The 18,801-nt window shown below is 38.1% G+C and overlaps 1 protein-coding gene across 12 annotated transcripts in view; it reads left to right on the forward strand.

Moving 5' to 3' along the window:
• The window catches only part of LOC136265385 (rab-like protein 6), a 32,042-nt gene extending 18,267 nt beyond the window's left edge, over positions 1-13,775 (forward strand). For 3 of the 12 annotated variants that reach the window (XM_066060198.1, XM_066060208.1, XM_066060207.1), the window contains 13 exons: positions 333-523; positions 1,180-1,613; positions 1,704-1,750; positions 1,979-2,018; positions 2,066-2,255; positions 2,304-2,390; positions 2,442-2,560; positions 4,594-4,680; positions 4,728-4,793; positions 5,264-5,383; positions 5,433-6,352; positions 7,090-7,277; positions 13,492-13,775. In XM_066060198.1, coding sequence (XP_065916270.1) covers positions 333-523; positions 1,180-1,613; positions 1,704-1,750; positions 1,979-2,018; positions 2,066-2,116 — 763 coding nt within the window. In that variant the 3' untranslated portion in view covers positions 2,117-2,255; positions 2,304-2,390; positions 2,442-2,560; ... (4 more) ...; positions 7,090-7,277; positions 13,492-13,775. Of the gene's footprint in view, positions 1-332; positions 524-1,179; positions 1,614-1,703; positions 1,751-1,799; positions 1,926-1,978; positions 2,019-2,065; positions 2,256-2,303; positions 2,391-2,441; positions 2,641-4,593; positions 4,681-4,727; positions 4,794-5,263; positions 5,384-5,432; positions 6,353-7,089; positions 7,278-13,491 lie in introns of all 12 variants that reach the window. The other 9 variants (XM_066060209.1, XM_066060199.1, XM_066060203.1 and 6 more) reach the window with 9 other exon arrangements.
• The last annotated feature ends 5,026 nt before the right edge of the window (positions 13,776-18,801 follow it).

Raw genomic sequence — 18,801 nt, forward strand, 5'->3', positions numbered from 1 at the left:
ACGCATTCACCAATAATTCTTTGCGGGTTTAATGGTTAAACAATTATATCAACTTAACCTCTGTGTGTCACATTAACCTCCATACCTGGACAAACCATGTGATTGTTTATAACTAGTTACACACACACAGACACTTTGATGGTTAACATACCATAGTTAAGTGTTTTGTGAGGTTAGGATAGTTTATACAACAATAATGACCAGTGTTGGCAAGTTGATAAAGAATGTTTATTTGAACAATTTGTGGTAACTTTTAATGTACTGTGGTTAAGTATGATGCAATCCTCCCACACTGATGTTATCAGAGAAGTTGTCATGGTGATGTGTTACAGTGATAGTGATGATAATGAGGATAATCCTCTAGTGGCTGCTGATGAGGATATTGACAGTAGTGATGAGGAACAACAACAGCAGAAACAACAACAGCAGAAACAACAAGTCAAGACTGTTAAGCCTGTACAATCTTCAGGTGATAGTGATGCAGAGGAGAAACAGGAAACAATTGAGACGAAACCAAAACAAGGTACGTAGAGTTTTGGTGAAACAAAATGGTGAACCTTACCTCCTTAATAAGATAAGGTGTAGTTTATGACACTATCGGTAGGACCACCACATTACGGTAGCCATGTCAAATGCACTAAACATTTAGAATTTCTGTATCTTATTAATTGTGACCGAATCTGTGAAAACCCGACACAATAGCATGTTTTATTATAATATTTATAGTCTACTTAGCCAAGTGTATGCTGTGGTGAAATTTCAGCCTCATACGTACATATGCCAGTAACTTTTGGAGTTACAGCCCTACAAAATAGCAGCAACAGGAAATTTATTTTGTACAGTGAGTATAGGAAAATAAATTATAGCTCCCATGGTGCCCTTTTAGAAATAGCACAACATCAACTTGTGACCATTAGATCCTTTCTTCTCAAGAATGAACCCATAAACTTTTTATAAATAATATGTACATATTTTACCCATTGTTTAACAATACAGGTTTGTGTTTTTGTGTCAGATTTTGTAGATCCTGTGGTAATTAAGTAACCTAACTCACTGTAGTACCCGCATAGCTCTTATAGTCATAATAATAGGAGGCCCTTTATGATATATATATACTGTACATCATGTATGTTATATCTTTGCTGAATGATAAGCAAACAGTATTCACATCATTAATAGAACAGAAAACTCCACCAACCCCCATCAAGCCAGCCTCTACACGACCGACACTTTTATCAGCTAAGTCAGTAGAGATCACAGAGAGCAGTAGTGAGGAAGATGATGAAGCAGAAAGATTGGTTCAAAAGAAACTGGCAACTAAACCTGCTAAAACAAGTGCCCCGCCAACCCAGAAATCTTCAGGCCTCACGTTACAACACTCAATCCCCACTACCAGTAAACCAGATATGAAAAAGACAACAGAAGATATCACAACTACTGAAGTTAAGGAGGAGAAAAAGAAGAAGAAAAGTTCACAGAAGAAGAAGAAGCAAAAAGAGGAAAAGGACGACACTACGATACTACCAGCTGTGGCCACCACTACAACAACAAGTGATCCATTCTCATCCTCTTTACTTGATGCCTGGCTGGATTCTCCTTCTGGTGATTCTTTGGTAAGTGTGTGTGATGTTTGATAGTTGTAGTGTTTGTTGATTGCTCTGATGATCTATGTACATTTGTATACACAATATCTACCCATACAGACTCCTGTCCTGAAGCTCACTACTGCCACTGAGAGTAGTAAGAAAAAGTAAGCAGTTATATCAGGAAGTGTCATTTTCATATTACACTGTTAACAGTTAACGTTGCACTGGTAGACTCAATTTGTGCCCCAGGGGTACTATTCTTTTTTGCCCAAAAATAAGGATGAAACCCTTCGAATAGTACCACACTGCAGTAATATTTGAGGGTATGGCACAAATCAAGTAAATACAGTGTATATTTCTTACGAAGTTACAATTATATGTTTTGTTGCTAGGGTTACGGTGCATAATGAGCCTGGTGATGCTACTAAAGAGGTGTGGTGTTTGTCTTTAGACACAGTTGACCATCTGTGTTCATTCAGCTAACAAGATGGCAATGGCTTCAGCTTACAACAACCTTGGTGTACTGGTGAAGATGCTGGGTAAGAAGGGACTACAACGTGTGCAGCAAACTGGCAATATGGCTGGTATGGAGATAGTGACATCACAACTTTGGAAGGCTATCAATTATTATGGTGAGCACTTGTTCTTGGTGGAACAGCTTTATGACAGGTGGGTGTGGCTCTGTAATGGGTGTGGCTAATCATGTGACACAACAAGCCCAAACAGAGTGCAGCGTTTGCTTACTTGGGTGGTTGTCATGATATGTTAATGGAATATCCATTAGCTGTACACTACCATTACCAGGTACCTGTCTGTCTGTCAGTGTGTACATTTCATAGTTTCAATCTGTTACAGCAACTAATAGTGGCACAAGAGTTACGAGATTATCGTGGGAGTCCAGAGCTTTGTGTAATGTTGGTAATTGTTTAAGAGCACAAGGACAACTAGAAGAAGCATACCCTTACTGCCTTAAGGTTTGAGAAGTGAAATACTAGTTGATTGTAAAGAGCAGATCAGACTGTGTGGCTGTTTAGGCAGTAGATCACAGTTTTAGGTACAGTGGAACCTGTTAATCAGAACACTTGAAAATGAGGACACCTGTATGATTAACTAGGATCTTCAAAAAACGAATGTCGATAATTTTAAGGAAACCACAGAATCATACATCACATATTTCCCTGACCACAGGGTGATAATTATCATGATATAGCCCTAACCACAACTGCCTTTGAGGCTGTGGCATTACAAAGTATCAGTTCTCTTTGATTATTTATATAGAGCTGCTTAAAGTTTTGCATTGTGGATTTGAATTAGAGCTGTTTAATGTTTTGCATTATGGGTTTGAATTAGAGCTGTTTAAAGTTTTGCATTATGGGTTTGAATTAGAGCTGTTTAAAGTTTTGCATTATGGGTTTGAGTTAAACATGTTGGTTTTGTTAGGGCATTGTTGTGAAGCAAAAAGAATTAAGTGAGTCGGCATTGCATAGTTCGGTTACTAAGCATCACTAAATAATCATTTTTGCAATGTGGGGATTGTTTTTCTGCAGAGTATATTTCAACTGCATGAAAAGGTGCCTCAAACATTCACAACCTATATGTCTAAGTGTTTATTTTAGCACCTTAGGTTACTTTATTCATCAACAGAGTGGTTGTTTGGTTTAAAATGGTATCACTACAACCAGTGAAACCCACAATCATTTCTTTTTTGTGCCCAAACTTTAAACCTACAATTGATGTTTGCTAGCCTGCAAACCTCTGTATAAAAGTAATGTGGTGAATGCAGGTTTGTCTTCTTTCACCTATTAGGTGAGCATCAGTGTTGGGCAAGTTACTTTGTAAAAGTAACTAGTTACATATTACATATTACTTGCAACTGAACTATTTAGTTACAGTTACATATTACCCATAAAATAAAATAAGTGTAATAATATTACATATTATATTACTTTGTGTCCACAGCCTTAAGCTGTCACGTGTGAAACTACCACCTTATCACGTGACATGATTGCGTTGTTGGACAATATGCAAATCTTGGTTATAAGTAAGAATCTAGTGAATAAGCTTCATTCAGTACTTCGTTGTGGTTAGGCATTACTCAGAGGATTACTAACGAGATTAGTAACTTTGTTACTTGTAGTAATAATATTACATAATATTAGAGTTGTTACAGTATCTATATTACTTAGGTAACGCGTTACATTTGTAAGTAAAGTAACTTGCGTTATATTACCTGTTTTCATAGTGTATTTCGTTATATTACTTTGTTACCACAGAAGTAATAATATTACGTAACGCGTTACTCCCAACACTGGTGAGCATACCAGAGTGCTATATATTGCTTACACCATGGTCACTTGGGATTTGCCTGATATACATGCCCACGCCCTCAGGGTTGGGCATATATATCAGGCAAATCCCTTGTGGCCATGATATAACTATATAATATTGCAAGATGTCTCTCATATCAACTGACCTGTCTGTCCAATTTGTTATCAAATTCCAAGAATGTTGATTTATTTCATAGTAGCTGGTTGTCAATACCTAGTATTGTATGCCTGAGCTGTACCCATGATGTTTGTTTGTACAAGATGTTGTATCATACTTACCAAGGTAACAGCAACTATAACACATTGTGCTTGTTACAGTGTACCTCGATATCATTTTTGCACATTGATATCAGTATAATAGTGATGGGCAATTATTCAATTATCGTGATAATCATGATTATTTTATTGGCAATAATCGACATCGTGTACTTTCATAGACTAATGATAATCAAAATCGGCAATTATCGTGAAACAATCGTGGTAATCAGAGAAATATTTGTAACCAATTTTCAGTGTAATTTAACCATTCAATTAACAATTCATGATGTGTTTAGCTGTTTTTCATCACAAAAATTGGGTTGATAATAATCATGATAATCGTATAGCAAAATATCAATATCACCCATCACTACAGTATAATATTGAAATTTTCAATGTTATTGAAATATTTCCCACCATAGTAAAATCTGGACACTTGGTAATGGTCTCAAAGTATCCCTTAGCATGTAAACTGACCTGGAAAATCAGGACACTTGGTCGATCTCAAGGTATCCTAGTTTCACTGTACTTGTTCTGTGATAATTTCAACATTCAGTAGTTTCAGTGTTAGCCTCCTTGTTGGTCTATGGTGGAATAGTGTTAGTTAGGAGACACTGAGCTGGTAAGTATCACAGTCTAATATGGTATTGAGTGGTGTATGATATAACTGATGGTCCGCCTTTTAGTATGTTCATGTTGTGCCGAATCCTCAAAACATTTAATAACTCATGGATGATGCAATTACACACGATCTTGAAATTTGGCTCATTTGTAGTACTGCTTGACCCGCTAAAAATGTTTCAAAATCAAATGTTTGACATAATATTTATGGCCAATCAAAATTTTCACAATACGTTTCCCGTGGGAAGCCATATAAGTACAATGTCTATTACAGCCACTTCCCAAATTTGTGATGGAGCCAAACCGTACATGTCTGTTGTTGACATCTTTGTTGTTATCAATAATCATCTGGTTGGCTGAAATGTTAACACTGTTGAGAAAAGTCCACTTTTAATTTTTAGCATTTTTTTAGGATTCAGCTCAATGTGAACATACTATAGTGAGAAATGTGTGGTTGTTTGTTTACTACAGGATTTGGAGATGTGTAGGATGTTGAAGGATGTATCTGGTGAGGATGTGGCCCTATTCAACTTAGCTATAACCAGTGAAGCAATTGGTGACTTGCACAAATCCATTGAGCGGTACTCCCTGGTTAGTGTCATGTGATCCACAAGAGTGTCATGTGATCTTACCCCTCTAGTTGCTAAGCATGAAGATGAGGTTAGATGACATGGTGGCCAGGTGAAGTACCTGCTTTTATTGGGGGCACTCTACTATGAGACTACTGGTGAAGGCTAAGGATTATAATACAAGAATATGTCTCTCTTTGTGTCTATTATTAGATCTTATATATTTCCTAATAAGGTAGTAGATCTATCACAACCACTAAATGATCGTGATCTACAAGTGAAGGGCCTGCTTATCCTGGAGGAAGTACAGAGAGCTATGAAGAGGCAGAAACACTTAAATTGCTACACTTTATGTAGCACATTCCGACGTCTTAAGAAGAGGACAACCCAGCTCATACATGCCCATCATCACGTCTCCACAAAATGTGGCTGACAGTTAGTCAGTCATGCTAGTGCTGGCTCATTGACCAAGCTGGGGAGATCTGGTGATACATCTATGATTCAGCCATGCCTTCAGAAAGGTCATGTTAAATTGGGTACCTGGTCTCCTGGGTTGAAGAGGTGGGTCAGTGAAGGTTGCTCTACTAGCCTTCATGGCGACATGGTGACTCCATCACCATTGGTTATTCATAACACCGTGGCAACAAATAGCAAAGCTGTTAGCCTAGATGACATCACATGAGACGATGAAGTCACTGCCCCCAGTACCCAGTTCAGTGTCAGAGACTCTGTTCATGGGTACCTTAATGATAATCGACAACTCTCCTATCAGCTGCAAGATGTGCTGATGTCAGCTGCTGCCACCGATACAACTGATGAAGGACTTCACCTACAGAGAGCCAGTAGTAGAATGAGCCTGTACTCTCAAGCTTTTGGTAGCCTGAGGCACATCCAGGAACTCCGTGTGATTGGTCAGGACATGTGTCAACCAGTTGTGGAGCTGGGGCTTGATCATGTGGAAGGAGTGGGCGTTGTCACCCAATGATGACAGGTGGGTATACAGTGAACTACTCTCAGGTGACTGGTAACATGTCATCATCTAATATCTTATGATCCAATGTTAAACAGTGAAGCTCAGAGTAATGTAAGATACACACATGTCATGTGTATCCCTTACCTCTTACTAACCTTCTTAACACAAAACTGCTTTCCTAGCCTACTTTGCTTTTCTTGGTGCCATGTTTGGTAGTGTAATCACATATCAGGATTATGATGTATGGTGAACTCTGTCAGTTTGATTTTAATATACCGTAAAAGATAATTGGAGACATTTTATGATGAGGAACTTACTGAATGAGGTAGAGGGATAATCAAACATCTAAGGCCTGTTCAGCATTAATGCTAATAGTGACGTAGTGCTGATATCATATCTCTTCTAGTGTACAATTGTAAACAATTCAGTTAAGTTTTTTGAAAGGTAAATCAGGGAAGGATAAGGCTATAACGCTGTCATTATAACATGTGATATTATAGAAGTGAGCCCAACAAGGTTTAAAATATTATATACTTCACTGACACCAATTTACTGTATAGTACTAAACTGTTAAATGTATAGGTCAACTGCTATTGACCACAGCTTCATTTACATGGTGTGTGTGGTATTTTTTGGGTCAATGGGTCCAAGGTTCAATTGGACCTTTGTAGGTAGTAGCCTACATCTTTTGTTGTCTTGGTTACTATAGGGGAATAACCTATGTGCTGTGATCATGTGATTTGCTATTCCTATAGGACATCAGTCCATTCATTACCAATAGATGAGTCATTGTTTGAACAGCAAACTACTGTAAACTTGGAGCAGCCACAGTCACAAGATCAAAATCAAAATCAACTACACCATAGTGGTCAAGTTCAGTCTTATCAAACTGATCAAGATCAACCACGTCCATCTGATCAGGATCAACCACACCCACTTAACGGTAACTGATATATGAAGCATATAGGCAGTAATAATAAGGTTGATAAGCTGTCTGTCATTCTTCAGGCAACCAAAACATGTATTAACATGGGACTTTGATAAAGCTAATTGCTAATCACCTGGCAACTACAAGTTTGTTGTTGTAGATCAGTATCCTGGTATTGCTTCACAACATGTGGGACTGTTAGGACAGTGTATGGCATAATGTTTGATTGGTAGAAGGCAGGCCAACTGGATGTGTGTTGGTTTTGTCCTGTGTGCAAGAAGAAATTCACTCTCTTTCATACCTTCAGTTATCCTGATGTTAACTACCGTAATTTGCTTTATTTTCATGCAAAAAAAATTTCGTGATAGAAGTTTTCGTTGTAAAAATATTTTCGTATGATTTACGTGAATGACTGTTCTATTAGAGTGGTTCGATCTTGTATAAAAATTTTCGTGCAAATTTTCATACAAGTTTTTGCATACAAAAATTATTTTACAACAAAAGAAAAAGCAAATTACATGCCTATTGTCATGTAGTTAACATAAGGAAGAATTACCTTTATAATGTACGAAAGTAGTTAACATGTACTGGTCACTATCCCACTAGGGACCTACAAAGAAGTCTACTGTGTAGCAGGGAGTCATATAGACTGCAAGCTCTTTGTGGACCAAGTCACCACCTGGTCTGGGATTAAACATAGTTTTAGTATCATGTTTCTTACTCCCTGCTACACAGACTTTCAGTAGCCTTCTTTGTAGTTCCCTAGTGGGATAGTAACTAGTAAATGTTACTGGATCTGCAAAAACCCGACACAATGGTGCATTTTTAAAATTCTTTGTTGTTGAGTATTTATAATCTACTTAACCAAGTGTATGCTTTGGCCAAGTTTCAGTCTTGTATGCCAACAACTTTTGGAGTTACAGTCCTACAAAGTAGCAACAACAGAAAGATGGATTTGTACAGCAAGTATTTGGGAAAATAAATTACAGGTGCTTGCAACAACGGTTGTAACTTACAAAAGCAATGCAGTACAGATTTGTAACTCGCACCATTGGGGAGTCCATTATTAGGTAAGTTTTCCTTCTATCACCTTCTTCACTACATACAGAGATGAAATCAGTGAAGAAAGATCGATTGTGTATGATCGCTTCGACATGACATAAACAAATGCCCATAACTCACATGTCCTTTAGTCTACTGCTATGAAATAAACATTTCCAAACTCCCCTTGAGTAGTCAAATAAGATGATATCCAGGATTTTGTCATTACACCCTTTCTTCACAAAGAACAAAGCGTTACAACATTTTAGGAATTTTTCCCATTTATACAAATATTTTACCCATTGCAATCAATAGTCTATACTGAAAATTTATCATTATGTCGGGTTTTGCAGATCCGTTTACAAATATTAACTACTTGCCTACGTTTTAAAATTAATTAACCTCGGTGCTAAAAAGCACCTCAGTAGATGGTGTGCACCTCTGTGTTAAGTTAATCTCAAATTATTACTTTTACAGTAGCTGTATTGCAAATAGTGCTCACCTTAAATATTTAATGAACAATTTCTTATTAAACCAAGTGCACAGCCACAGCTGACCAAAGGCTGGCTGTGGACGCACGCCTGATTTACTGAATTGGTTTGTCAAAACTGTGTGTTTGCGTGTCACCCACTTGAGCAAGAAGGCTTTGAGCTACAGAAAATATACCTTAATTCAATGAATAAAGGTTGTTGATGTACTGTGTTAAAGCTCAATTTTCTGTTTACATGAAGGGGGTGTAACTGGTTACTGAAATTTCAGTTTAGTAGGGACCTGTAACAGACACATACGTACGTAATGACTAACAAAACAACATAACAGGCTTTGTAGGCTACCAGAAATTGTACACCTTGAGCTGAAAGGGGCATAACCCCTTTGTATGTGATGGAAAATTAAGAGCAGCCATGAGGCTTTTTGTAGAGAATTTGTGTATGATAACATGTTAACCCTTAAACGTACATGAAACTTTTATGGAATTAGTCCTGAATGCACGGAACATTTATGGAATGCGTGTTTACACAAAACAAACTTATATGGTGAGGTAAGACAGCCTTTCCTAAATCTATTAGCCTAAAACCATATATCAATAGAAAGCTTATTCATTGGTCTACTTGGGGAAGGATAAATAACCACTGTAACAACCATGGCTTACTTGTTATAAAGCGAAGAAGATCGATGTCTCGCTTTATTGCAACGCCACATTCTTTGCTTCAATTGTAGTTTCGATTGTGGGTTTAGTCACGTGAGCTATATATGGCCTAATTCACCATTTAATAGCCATTCGAATAGTACTTGTTTGAAGCAAATCGGACGAACTGTCAAGGAGTTATGGATCATTTTCTAAAGGTATGTAATATAGTTTTTGTGGTTAGTTGTTGAAAATTATTTTCACGGCGATTTGTGGTCTTATGCTTTGGTCGTAGGGTAAACCCCTAGGTATCATTTTAATGCTTATTACATCACGAGTAGAATGGCACAAGTTACAAAGCCATATGGTAAACACTTCAAAAGTTACAGGGCTTTGTTTACAACAATGCGTAAAAGCCTATATAAAGGCTTATGCGTTTTCAAGGCCATGCGTAATCTGCCTATATATAGGCTTATGCGCGTTTAAGGGTTAAACAAACTATAAAACAGTTAAGAAGATACTTCTGTGTAATTTGTGGTTTAAAGTGGTTTGCTCTCCTTAGCGATGTATAGCAATGTAATTGATGAATTGCAAAATAATTGAAATACATTTAATTTTAATGTACTGCATATGTTGTTAAAAAACAAAGCAAGAAACAAACCTTGTGTAGTTAATTTATAAAGAGTTGATTAATTCAAGGGATAGTATTTACTGTCCGCTTGGTTCACATCATCAACTTGTCATACAGTATGATAGTACTGTATAGTAGGGACCACAAAGGAGTAGGTGTGGCCAATGAAATAGCTTCACCCAAATTCAATTTCCCCTGACGACGATGAGGCAGTATTGGTTAGGTAAAACTAAGCCCAAACAAGCTTTCAGATTGACCCAAAACGCTTTCAACAAGTTGCTCCAGAATTTAAAAAAATATTTAACGAAATTTTCTACTGACTGAGTAACTGACTGACTGAGTAAGTAAAACCTGACTGAGTGATGCCTTCAGACAAGCATAACTTGATAAAGGCTACGGGCTTCATCATTTTTTCATAGTTTGACGTAGCTTTGGTCCAAGAGGTGCCTTTTGGCATGCTGCTGTACGTACAATGTATTCTTCATGGACTCACCAGTGTCCTCCTTTGTGTGCCAATCATCTGTGTTGACAGCGAAAAGTGTCAATTTGGTGATAGCACGTGATGGCTTCCCTTTGTATTGGAAATTGTCCATATTTTTCATAGTGACTATTTTGATTGCAGAGGTGCTTTTCGAATGTTTGTTGTTTCGTACTGCTGTGTAACGGGTTGAACATAGTCGTCAATGAAACTTCACTTTTCAGATGATAATTAATATAAATGGGGTGTACGGCACCATTTCTTTCAGTGTGCATGGATTGCAGAGGTGTTTTTTGAACAGTTATTGATCTGAAATGCTGTGTAACAGGTTGAACATAGCTGACAACGAAGCGAAATGGATACTTCACTTTTCAGACAATAATTGATATAGGGTGTGCGCGGCCCCATTTCCAGATGCAGTATGCGTGGGATCACCAGTCATAATAATTGTTTACAAAAAAAGTTAACAAATTAGTACACAGAAAAATTTTGGAGTTTTCATCTAGAGTAGGGACCATAGCACATCAATAAAAAGACTGAAACAAGCTGGAGTAGTACATGATATTAAATCACAGTAAAACAAGTTATATCTGGGGATGAGCCTATTTTTCCAACTATTTTTCTTTCCAGCAATTCTTTTATTTCTTACCTATTTTGCTCAATGTTTTGCTCGAAATTTTTCTGTTTTGCTGAGCATCAGTAAAAATTAATTGCAGTATCTCTAGCTTACAAGCATGTGTGACTGCTCTATTAGACTGCTCTATTAGAGTATCTCGATCTTTAGTCACCATTTCCTATGAGCATATGTTGTCCTAATACTATGCGTGACTGTTCTATTGGAGTATCTCAATCTTTTTCATACAAAATTTAAGTTGCCTTTTCTTGGTGCCAATTTTTTCCAATTTTCTTCCTATTTTTCCAGCATTTTGCTGTTTGCTTTTACCAATGTAGTTTTCCAAAATAATTGCCAGCAAAATTGGCGTATCCCTAATATCTCTACTGTGTTCAAGATACCATAATAAAAATGCACAGTAGGGATATAACACTTCTTATTGTTTTACTGTAATTTAATATCGTGCACTATTCCAACTTGTTTCAGTACATTTTATAGATATGCTATGGTCCCTACTCTAGTTGAAAATTCTAAATTTTTCTGTGTGCTTGTTTCTTATTGCTGATACCAACTGAAGCCATGCAAGTTACACATACCTGGTACTGCTTGTACCACATTACACCTTGTACCACTTGTATGTTACATATGGAGTACAATTAACACTTAAAGGGTTCCAGCAATAAAAGGTAGTGACATGAGATAACATAGCTACGTGGGAAAACCCCTACATCAGTACAATCCGTTCAATGCCTAAGTAGGGATTTTCCCACATGGCTGTGTTGTATTAGCTACCATCATTTATATTTCACTACTTTTTATTGCTGGAGCCATGCTAATAGATTTTTAATTGTACTAGTTTGTTAACTAGCATAGCTATATTGTACACATGTGGCTGTGACTGCTTTATTAGAGTATCTTGATCTCCCTGCTTGTCTCAAATGAACAACATAATAAAGGAAGAGTCGTGGTTTACCATGTCTAGTTTTCTACAGCAAAACCACAGTTGATTGTAGATCATTAAGGGGTGTGGTCGCTGCCTTCTGTGATCATCATTAAGGGCGTGGTGGTGTGTATGGTCATGTAGTTGTTTTATAAGTGAAGTTAATGTATCTGCTCCACTTACAGAAGCTTAAGCACTTCACATAGTTTTGTGGTGTCTAAATACACTTCTCTAAGGAAATTGTCAATACGCAATCTTATCACCTTGGTGATGGTTTCCATGCATGAAGAAGAAGACAATCATGTAATTGAAGATGAAAGAGTGTAGAAGGCAGACACTCGTTGGAACCAGAAAAAGCACATGTCATTTGTGAGTTAGTTATTGAGGCGTGACAAGCGCCACCCAAAATGTTGTCATTAACCCTTAAACGCGCACGCAGGTTTTGAGAAATGCGTGTTTACCAAAATTGGTTTTATATTGAAAGTGGTGAGAGTTTGCTAAACTGAATTAGCCTAACACCTTATATAAACAGAAAGTTTATTCAATAGGCTATCAGGGGAAGTTTAAATAACCACTGTAACAACAGGCGCTCACTTCTTATGAAGCGATGAAGAACAGCGTCTTGACTTTTCGTGATTTCGTATTCCTTCCGGTGGCAGCCATATTTGTAATTGGCTGAGTCATGTGACCCATATATGGCCTGAGGCATAATTGAATGGCGAATCGATCGGCGTTTATTGCAGAACAATAGAATGAACTGGGAAGGAGATATGAGTCTTTTTCCAAAGGTATGTAAACAGTTTTACGTGTTCATTTCATAAAAAGTTAGTTTCATGGCGAGTTTTGGCCCTGTGTTTCAGTGTAGGGTAAAACCCTACATATCATTTCATTCGTTATTACATCACGAATTAAATGATGGCAGTTGCATAGCCATAGGGACAATGGTTCGGAAGTTACAGCGCTTTGTTTACTGCCATGCGTGAGGGCCACTATAATGGCCTTTGCGCGTTCATTAAAAACGTCATACTAAATTAAAGTAGTCTTAGTGCATCTAACTTCTAATCCAGCATTAAAACAAGAATTTCCACAGATGGTTAGATATTATCTTTTTAAATAGTCAAAACCCGTGTGCCTTTCTGAGTTGTCGCAAGGCTAGAGGCCAAACAAAGCAACACATGGCCGCCATTTTTTGGGGGACCCTACTTACTAAACAGTACTACTGTACTGTTTGAGGACATGAATGGTGCTGATCTTTAACGCTTCGTTTCCAGTACATTAAATCATTATTGTGGTTAATGTGGAATCTTGGATGTAGAAACTGGGTGTAAACCTCCTAGAAGTGTTGTAGTGTGCTATACTATGTAATATCAAGTGTGTTAAAATGACCCTTACTGCTACAGATGACAACAGGCCAGTCAGTCCTTGGATGGAATACAAGCTGTAATACAGTGCCTGGAGGCTGTACTGGAAGAAGAGCAATCAGAGTCTGACTCCTAATAGTGCACACCATTACCTCATTGTACAGATAAACTGAATTTGATGTTCTGTCCTCTTTACCTTAGAGAGTGTGTGCATGTGTTTGTGTTCTTCTTGTCCTTGTCACTACCAAAGTGTTGTCTGTGTAGTTGCTGTCATATGTGTAACTGCTTTCATACACTTGAAACAAAGTACTTATATGATCTTAGTTAAACCATAGATAATAGACACCCCACACTGGATTGGAAACTTCTAAGCGCCACCTAATCTATCCGCGCTTCGCGCCCCTTATACTGTACACAGTACCTGGAGTATATTTTGTAAGAACATGTTTTGCTAACTGGTGAGTAGTAAACCTACCGCTATGGAATATAAGGTTTGGCCTATTCATAATGGGTGTACTGATGTGTATTAGCTAGAAGTTTGACAAGCGCGAAAGGTGATACTTGACTAAACTGGAGCGAATATACCATGAAACACATACCAGTACACGTAGCATTAGTTAGTAATAAGCATCAGCCTTAAACCAAACTTGTTCACCCCACCATTTTCACAAACATGTTCAAATACTTTTTATACGGAAAGCGCCTATACCAGTAGTAGGCCAATCGCCACCCAAGAAACAATCTACTAAACTTACTAGTTAAAGCAACCGAGCTGTATTCAGACAGTAAAACAGAATCTTCGAATGAAAAAGAGTGTTTGAAAACTTCAGGCGCGAAACGCGGATAGAACAGTAGTTTTGTATGGGCACTATACGTGTGCTTCCAATCCAGGTAGGGGTGTCTATTATCTATGGTTAAACATAATTGGCTCTATATACGGCACAACACTCTCTGTTGATCTTAATCTCTTCCTTATTAATTGCTCATAAGACACAGAAGAATGAGAGGGCCAACAGTGACATAATTATGTTGACTGAACCATGCATCAATATACCTCACAATATACTGGTATGTGACATTGTACGAGCATATCTCCTTGAAGCTCTGAGATGGTAGTTTAGATTATTTAATTAGAGCATCTAACTATTTACTGTATTTCATTGGCTAAAACGCTGCACTTTAATTGTAGAGTAGTGTTACAATCAGTTATGGCTTAAATCTTCGAGCACTGAGGTAGTGGTCAAGTTTGAATAGTTGCCGCATCAACAAGGTAATATATGTTGTAGTGTTTAATCAAGTAAGGGGCGGAGATGTAGGGGGCTCAAGCCCCCCACTTTGACATCGGGGGGGGGGGGGGATATCTCACAATACACATGCATTATGAATAGCAAAAGTGACATTACAAAGTACAAAATTATAGCTGAACTTATGTTTTACTATGCCTAATCCAAGACACAATGACTTGCTAGTACTCTAAAATTTAATTTGGTGGCAAGTTTTCACTCTCTCTCTCTCTTTGATGTTCCATCTTTTACCCATCCATACTCTGAAAGATGTTTGCCTTTTTTCCATGCCACCTGCAGAGTAGGTGCTAAACTATGACGTCACATGATGCGAAGGGCACTTGATTATACTTTAATGGAAGTTTTGGTCTAATTTTTAAAAATTTCCCTGGGGGCATGCCCCCAACCCCCCTAGATAGTCATGCTTTGCATTTTGCCAAGTGTGCTCTGTGCACTGTGAAGTCATTTCTACCAGTGTGCCCCCCCTTAGCAAAGCCCTATAGATCCTACCCTGGAGCCCCCCCCCCCCCCCCCCCAATTTTTGATAGCTGTCTCCGCCCCCTGAAGTACATATAAACCTTGAAGAGTGTTCAATCATTTAAATTCTACTAGCTATCACCACTGACCAGATGTGGGGGCCAGACATTAATTTTGAAGTATATACTGGATGTATTCTAAATCATGATCATGTACTTCACAGAAGTTTGAAATTGATTAAGGTTTCCTGAAATTGGCTTAATTTTGTTGGTGACTCCAAGGTATTAAATTTGGCACTATCGTAATCTAGTATTAAAGTGGGGGAGTATACTACACCTGATGGTCTGCAGTTGGGTGGGGCTAGCTACCTGCAGGGGATAGTAGAAGTATATACTTGTCTGGTAGGCTCAACTGGGACACCATACAATCCTGATAATCCTGATAGTTATTATTAGTCATTGTAGCAAATCTTCACCTGTAGACAATTCTGTTTGGTTGGTGATGATCAAAATTCAGTCGCATCACCACTAGCATATAATAAACATCATGATTGAGTGACCCTATTACAGCAATATTCAGTAACAACTATTAAGGCTGTGGCCACAGCTCAACTTTAACATGGTAGCTATAGGTGATCACAGCAGCGGGGGAGGGGGGTACCCCTAGATACTTAACGTTTTCATATTTTATCTCCTCAAAATTAGTGTTGTTTTAGTTATAACTAGCTAAAACTAAAGTGATTTTATGAGGATTTACTTTTATCTGAAACAAGTTTTTAGAATTTTTGAAAAGACTAAATGTACCTCAATTTTTACATTGAAACTTATAAAAAATACTTAATGTTTACAAAAATCATGTGCACTGTATTATACTTGCATTTGATAAAGAATCACATAGGTAGCTACTACGTTCATTATTGAAACATGGTGGGTTGAAAAAGAACGTAACTGCAACAAATTATGACAAAAATATCACATCACTGCTGCCACATGCAGCTCCAGTGGCGAATCTAGGAATTTATAAAGACGTTTTCCTGAGGGGCATTCCCCAGACTCCCTTAGCATGGTGAGTGTGCTTTATCCATGTCAGTATATGTGTCCACCTTCTAAGTTTTGAAATTTAGATGCTCTGAGCCTGCATTTGGTAAAACAATTTTAGTGTGAAATTATCTGTAAAATAATTGCACATCACTTATTATAGGCACACACTGCAATAATTAATTAAAATACTCAACTGTTGCATCATCATTTAAAGGGGATTTCTGTGGAAACCTTGAAACCCCCTAAATCCATAACTGTCCTCTTAAATTTGAACTCATGGGGATGCAGCAGGAATACCACACTATGGAAAAATAGATGGGATCAGGACAGGACAGTGTAGGTACAGTGTAATAGGAATAAGGTGCCCACACCTTCACCTGTGAGACATCTCCTGTGGTAGGGTCCGCAACGCGAAAAATCGATATCCTCCAATCAACTACCTAACTATTGTCATGTGTTAGGCTAAGTGTAACTTGAATAACACCAGCGTGGCAGCCAAGTTTGTCACTTTCTTCTGGTAGAAAACGATACAAATGTCTTAAAATCACGTGATTTTTCGTTGCAGCGGTTCGTAGGGTTCTTCGTATGCCACGATATTCACTCTCAACATTGTTCAAGTAGTCTATCATCAACTCAAAGTATCGGTGGTTTGATTTTATTGGTCAGTTTCTGGTGGCAGCACGATCTGTGCAGCTTTTTGACGACAGACAAAATGTTTCTTCCTCTGGAGCGCAGGACAAGCAGAGCAGCAACTGCGCCGTGGGTCAGCAATGACCAGTACTAGGTAAAGTACCTGCATGCGGAGTATGGTTATAATTGAAGCTTTTTAGCCATCTGGCTGAGCCATCTATATGCTGAAATTCAGCCAAAATGACGCGATTTTTGCAAACAAATACCAGAATGGTTGATACATCAGTGAGACAGTCTCCAACAGCAAGGATACGAAGCTTATAAACACCTAACAATATGGCTATCTCGCCCAGTAAACGCATAGGCACTCACGTGATTGAAATTCAAATTGCGGAAATACCCATGAAATCGCTTTCATTTCTGAATAGGAACCATGCAATGTGCTCCTTTTGTAAATATTTGTGTTAATTGTTCACTCAGACGTGGTCTGGGCCAGTGCAGGTGTGTTTTGTACTATGATGGTATCGTAGGAAAAGTCTTAAACTGCTGGGCTAGTCGAGATGCTGAACCTAACGTACACAAACTGATTGTCACTTGATTCCTAGTGATTTTAAGGTCATTGGAATAGATTATAGTTGTATTTTCGGAGATTTGAATATCAATCACGTGAGTGCCTATTTCATGCATTGGACTGCTCTATGCGTTTACTGGGCGAGATAGCCGTATTGTTAGGTGTTTATAAGCTTCGTATCCTTGCTGTTGGAGACTGTCTCACTGATGTATCAACCATTCTGGTATTTGTTCGCAAAAATCGCGTCATGTTGGCCGAATTTCAGCATATAGATGGCTCAGCCAGATGGCTAACAAGCTTCAATTATAACCATACTCCGCATGCAGGTACTTCACCTAGTACTGGTCATTGCTGACCCACGGCGCAGTTGCTGCTCTGCTTGTCCTGCGCTCCAGAGGAAGAAACATTTTGTCTGTCGTCAAAAAGCTGCACAGATCGTGCTGCCACCAGAAAATGACCAATAAAATCAAACCACCGATACTTTGAGTTGATGATAGACTACTTGAACAATGTTGAGAGTGAATATCGTGGCATACGAAGAACCCTACGAACCGCTGCAGCGAAAAATCACGTGATTTTAAGACATTTGTATCGTTTTCTACCAGAAGAAAGTAACAAACTTGTCTGCCACGCTGGTGTTATTCAAGTTACACTTAGCCTAGCATATGACAATAGTTAGGTAGTTGATTGGAGGATGTCGATTTTTCGCATTGCGGACCCTACCTGTGGGATGAAACTACCTTGAAATTATTGTCTGAAAGTAGTGATGTTACCAATTTGATTGGCCTCACCCAGAATCTAGTTACCTACATAAGACGGAGTGACGTTCGGTGCCCTATGTAACCTGCCAGCCTATAATATCAAACAATCATTGGTAACCCATAGAGGTGGTTCATCTGAATCCCCTTGCTATGGGCCTGTTGCTAAAATCACTCTCATATTCAATTTCAGGGGTTTAATGATCAAACATTTCTTAGGTGGCATGTACATGGTAGGATGTTTACTATAAACATGCAAGATTGAGATAAACACAATGGAGTAGTAACCCTACTGGTGTTGTGTTGAAGTCATTCTCAAAATTCAAATATCAAAAATTTCCTGGAAGTTAGCATGCTTTGCATCATTAATGTGTCATACTTTTCCACCAAACAAGCTTTAGGAGTAACATCACCAAGTCTGGCTATGTTTGTGTTAGATGTTTTGTAAGTCGTACACCTCACCTTATTTTAACATTATTAGATGTATAAGTATACTTGTAATGATTATACTTGTAATGATTAATGTATTAACAAGCAGCAAAAGTGTGTGCTTTCAATTTGGAAGGAGTGTCGGTGGCGCTAACTACTAC

Source organism: Dysidea avara, chromosome 9 (genome assembly GCF_963678975.1).
Source record: "Dysidea avara chromosome 9, odDysAvar1.4, whole genome shotgun sequence".
Classification (NCBI taxonomy): Eukaryota; Metazoa; Porifera; class Demospongiae; order Dictyoceratida; family Dysideidae; genus Dysidea; species Dysidea avara.